Genomic DNA, 4,693 nt, shown 5'->3' on the forward strand with positions numbered 1-4,693 from the left:
TCAACTTTTCATCGATCTACAGTTGTAGTGGGTGATTACACACCTGTTTATGAAAATGCACAACGATCTACGAACATCGAAAATCTGCATTCAAACACGTTTTCCATTAGTCACTAAACAAAAAGGGGGTATTCTCTTTCCTTTACAACCTTAACCAAAAATTGAACTAATACTTGCCTTGACTGGCAATAGTGACTTAGCCCACCTAATCCACTGACGAAAGTTGACTGCACTCTTCTTGACGGATATCTGCATTGCAAACGGATACATTAAACAAGATTGCTTAATCACGTGGTTGAAATCCACACATGATAATTTTCAGAACCATAGGACATACGGCCTACAACTAGGAAAAAACTAGCCTACCTACTTACCTTGATCGAGTGATAAGAGAGAAGTCTCGACGGCTGTAATATCACTTGATACTCCTTCACTTTTCGTGGAAATTGAACCGTTAGAAAATAGTTGTCAAGTCGTAACAAAATTGAATACATGAAGAGGGAGAGAAAAGTAGTATTCAGCCAAGAGAAAAGAAGAAATTAATGTAATATTCGGCCACAAGGGAAAGAGGAAAGAGCCAAAGGCTATTCGGCCAAAACGAAAAGGGCATGAAGGGAAAGGTAGAAAAAAAAATAAACAAACTCGGGAGATACTTTGAAGTCTTTGTAAGGTTCGGTACCAAAAGAAAAAGTAAAAAATAAAATTGCTCACCCACACTGAAGCAGACAGAGAAAAAAATAAAATAAAATAAAATAAAAAACAACAGTCCCTCAAAAGCCGAAAAAGACCCCAAAACTCCCCCTAGCTGAATTCCCCACACTTAAAACTCCCCAAACGGCACAACTTCCCCCTCCTAATCAAATTCCTTTATTTTCTCCTAAAAATCCTCCCCTTATCCCTCTCTTTGATTTTCTCCACCAATTCTTCCTCAACTCCCTTTCTATGACTAGTTCAAACTCTCCACTACTGTGTTTCAATCCAACACTACTACCTACACAGTTCAAGCAGCAAAATAATTACTTCCTTGCACATCATGGGACTTGAACCTCAAACCTCAAGGATACCTCACATGCCACCTACCACTGGACCAATAGTCTCTTTGTGTCATAAACCGGTATTAATATATAAAAGGCCTAAGTGCCAGTGTCTAGATTCATTTAAGAGAAAAACTAAAAATTGTGCCAACGCTAAGACTTGAACCCAGGCTTCTCAAACACTCCCATACACACCCAAATCACTTAGCCAATAAAGCAAATAAACAATTTTTTCCAAAACATACAAAAATTAAAGACTTGAATTTTGGGGAGTTACAACTCTACCCCCTTAACAAAATTTCGGTCTTGAAATTTACCTGATTAGAAAAGATAAGGATATTACTGTCGCATCACCTCTTTAGGTTTCCACGTAGCTTCTTCTGAACTGTGATTACGCCAAAGCACTTTAACTAATGGAATAGATTTCTTCCTCAGTACTTTAACTTCACGATCCAAAATCTGCACTGGCTCCTCCTCGAAGGTTAGATCTGGCCTAACCTCGATCTCCTCAACTGGTACAATGTGTGTGGGATCAGAATATAATGCCTAAGCATAGAGACGTGGAACACATTGTGAATCCTGTAACATCCTAATTTTGGGCCTAGTCAGAACAATGGTCTTGGGACCAACAATTTGATGAGGGAAAAAAATTATTTTATTATATTTTTATGGTATACGATTTTACAAAATGATTTCATGAAAATTTCGTTCAAAAATTTCGACGTTTAGGTAGTCAATTTAGTCAAAAGGACTAAATTGTAATGAAAATTTAAATTAGAGGTCCTTATATGGTAATTATACCATTGGTTAAGTTGGTAGACAAAAATGGACATGGTTAGGCATGTTTCCAAAGTTTTTCATTAAGGGCATTTTGGTCATTTAGTTATTAAAATGAATTAAAAACAAAATTAAAAGCCAATTTTTGTCCATGTTCAACCCCATGGCCGAATTTCACAAGGGGAAACCATGGTTAGGGTTTTTCAAGCTTCTAAGCTTGATTGTAAGTCTGTTCTAGCCCTGTTTTTAATGTTCTTTACGTTTTTGGAGTCCCGGTAACTTGATTTAGCTTGTTCTAGCAATAATTTAACCTAGGGTTCCTATTTGGAAAAATAACCATAGGTGAAATGTGTTTATTTTAATGTTTTATGGTAAAATATGAAGCTTGAAATTATGTTAAACAACTTTTGCTAAGTGATTTTAAGTGAAAACGAGTAAAACGACATAATCGGTAAAAATACCTAATGTTCATAAGTAAGTGTTAGAGTGGGGATTTGATGTTGCCATAGAAGGGAAAAATGTTCAGCATGTCATAAAACATAATAATAAGGGATGAAGTTTAATTTCCGAGCTTTGGGACAAAAGTGTAAATATGCAAAAGTTTAGGGGCAAAAATGTAACTTTGTCAAAGTTTGAGTTAAGGACTGTTTTGATGAATGTGAGTATTAAATAAGCTAAATTTTCTATTATAGATTAAGAAGAACAAAATTCAGAGTTAGACCGGGGAAAAAAAAAGGTTAAGGACTAAAGTGCTAGATTTGATCATATTTTGTACCGAGGTAAGTTTACTGTAAATAAATGCAATATTTTGATAATTATTATTAATGCTGTTATTTCTCAGCAATTATGTATTTATTTCATGAAAATATCTAATGTTAACTCAAGTATGAGATGACAGAGAATCAGTGTTAAAAGGCCCATTTGAAACATGAGGAATGTATTGGATACAAATGTCATGACATTTGGGTAAAGAGATCCCATGTAAGACCATGTTTAGGACATGGCGTTGGCACCGAGATGAGAGGTCCCATGTAAGACCATGTCTGGGACATGGCGTTGGCACCGAGATGAGAGGTCCCCCGTAAGACCATGTCTGGGACATGAAATGGGCACCTATATGAGGACTCTCATGTAAGACCATATCTGGGATATGGAATTGGCAGTACCAGAAACATCCCATGTAAGACTATGTCTGGGACATATCTTTGGCATGTTATATTCAGACAGGAGACTCGGGTATCCTTAGTATTCCAACTGATTCAACGGGCTAATAAATAGACGATGTTACATGAAAGTTCAGGTAAAAGCCTAATAGACAAGTTTAGGTGAGTTAATAAGATTAAGAGTATCTTAGTTATCAGTTGAGAAAAGAAATTTCAGCAACGAAGGAGTAAGTTAAGCAAGCAAGTAAGTAAACGAGTAAGAGAGTAAGTAAAGAAGAAAGTAAAGATCTTAATGCTTAATAAAAATTTATGAATATAATTGTTTATGATAAATGTTGTTATTTATTTACTTGTAGACTTACTAAGCTTTATGCTTATTTATTTTATTTCTTTTTCTTTCATATAGTATTATCAAGCATAGTCGGAATTTTGAAGACGTCGGAGAGCGTTCACACTATCAACCACCACAACTCGGTATTTTAAGACGATAAATGTTTTGAGCTATGGAATGTATAGGGACTTGGTCATTTCGATTGTATATTCTTAAGATATGACCAAAAGATTATATTTAAATATTTGATGATTAATAGTTATTAAAATGGCTAAGTATGAAGGTTTTTGTTGTTATAAATGTCTAGGTGATAAATTATGCGTAGAAATCATGAAAAAGTAAAAATTGGTAGTGAATCAGTTTTGAGACAGCAGTAGTGACTTGATTTTGAAAAATCACCAAGGATAGTAGAAAATGAATTAGAGGGTGGATGAGATATATAATTAAATCTTATTGAGTCTATTTTCATAGAAAAATAATGGTGTAGACAAAGGAATTATTTATTCTGATATATTTGCATTTAAGTTAGACAAGGTCAAAGTGGTTTTCGGCATCCCCTGTTCTAACTTTGGAAAATCATTAAAAATTGTATAAAAATATTTATGAGTTGTATTTATATTTATAGATTCCTTATTGAGTATATTTTCTATAGAAACAAGTGAGAACACTATATGAAGTCTGCAAAATGAGATAATTGAATTTTAGTGACGAGAGGTCAGGACAGTCGATCAGTGAAACTTGGGAGACTTTAACTAATAAACTGTACTAATTGGCTAAACAAAAAATTCTAAAAACTTTATGGTAAAAAGATATATGAGTCTAGTTTTAGGAAAATTTGCGGATCTAAATTTTGAGTTTCGTAGCTCGAGTTATAATTGATTTAGTGACTGCTGCGCAGGTGGACAGCCTTATTATGAACAGTGAAAGAACTGTTAAAAGTAAATTTTTATGCCCCGAACTTTTAAGTTAAGTCAAGTAACGCCTCATGCTTGTCTCCGACAACGGTCTCGGGTAAGGGGTGTTACAAATCCAGTCTAACTCTGAAGGCAACTCAAGTTGATATGCGACTGGTCCTACACGCTTCAGTATACGGTAAGGCCAATGAACCTAGGGCTAAGCTTACCCTTCCATCCAAACCTCAATATCTTTTTCCATGGAGAAACCTTGAGAAATACATAAACCCCCACAGAAAACTCAATCTCTTGGCATTTAAGATCTGCATAAGACTTCTGCTTATCAGATGCTTCCCTCAGTCGGTCTCGAATCAGTTTTACCTTCTCTTCTGTATCAGAAACTAATTCTGGCCCCATAACTCGCCGCTCACCTAACTCAGTCCAACAAGAAGGAGTACGACACTTACGACTATATAACACCTTGTAAGGTGCCAT

General features: G+C 35.2%; 1 protein-coding gene across 1 annotated transcript; it reads right to left on the minus strand.

Annotated features, from left to right (window-relative positions):
- Positions 1 to 4,693, minus strand: LOC128042520 (uncharacterized). The gene is made up of 4 exons (XM_052633887.1): positions 4,429 to 4,693; positions 1,389 to 1,546; positions 178 to 249; positions 1 to 84 (listed from the first exon to the last, which is right to left on the minus strand). The coding sequence occupies exons 1-4, from the start codon at positions 4,691 to 4,693 to the stop codon at positions 1 to 3; spliced, it is 579 nt and encodes a 192-aa protein (XP_052489847.1).

The sequence above is a fragment of the Gossypium raimondii genome, chromosome 7 (genome assembly GCF_025698545.1).
Source record: "Gossypium raimondii isolate GPD5lz chromosome 7, ASM2569854v1, whole genome shotgun sequence".
Lineage (NCBI taxonomy): Eukaryota > Viridiplantae > Streptophyta > Magnoliopsida > Malvales > Malvaceae > Gossypium > Gossypium raimondii.

Coding starts and splice junctions, on each gene's coding strand:
- LOC128042520 (XM_052633887.1), bottom strand. CDS start 4,693: ATGGCACCTTACAAGGTGTTATATAGTCGTAAGTGTCGTACTCCTTCT. Junction 1,547..4,428: donor ATTGAGGTTTGGATGGAAGG/GTAAGCTTAGCC, acceptor ACATTGTACCAG/TTGAGGAGATCGAGGTTAGG. Junction 85..177: donor AGTCACTATTGCCAGTCAAG/GCAAGTATTAGT, acceptor GTTTGAATGCAG/ATTTTCGATGTTCGTAGATC.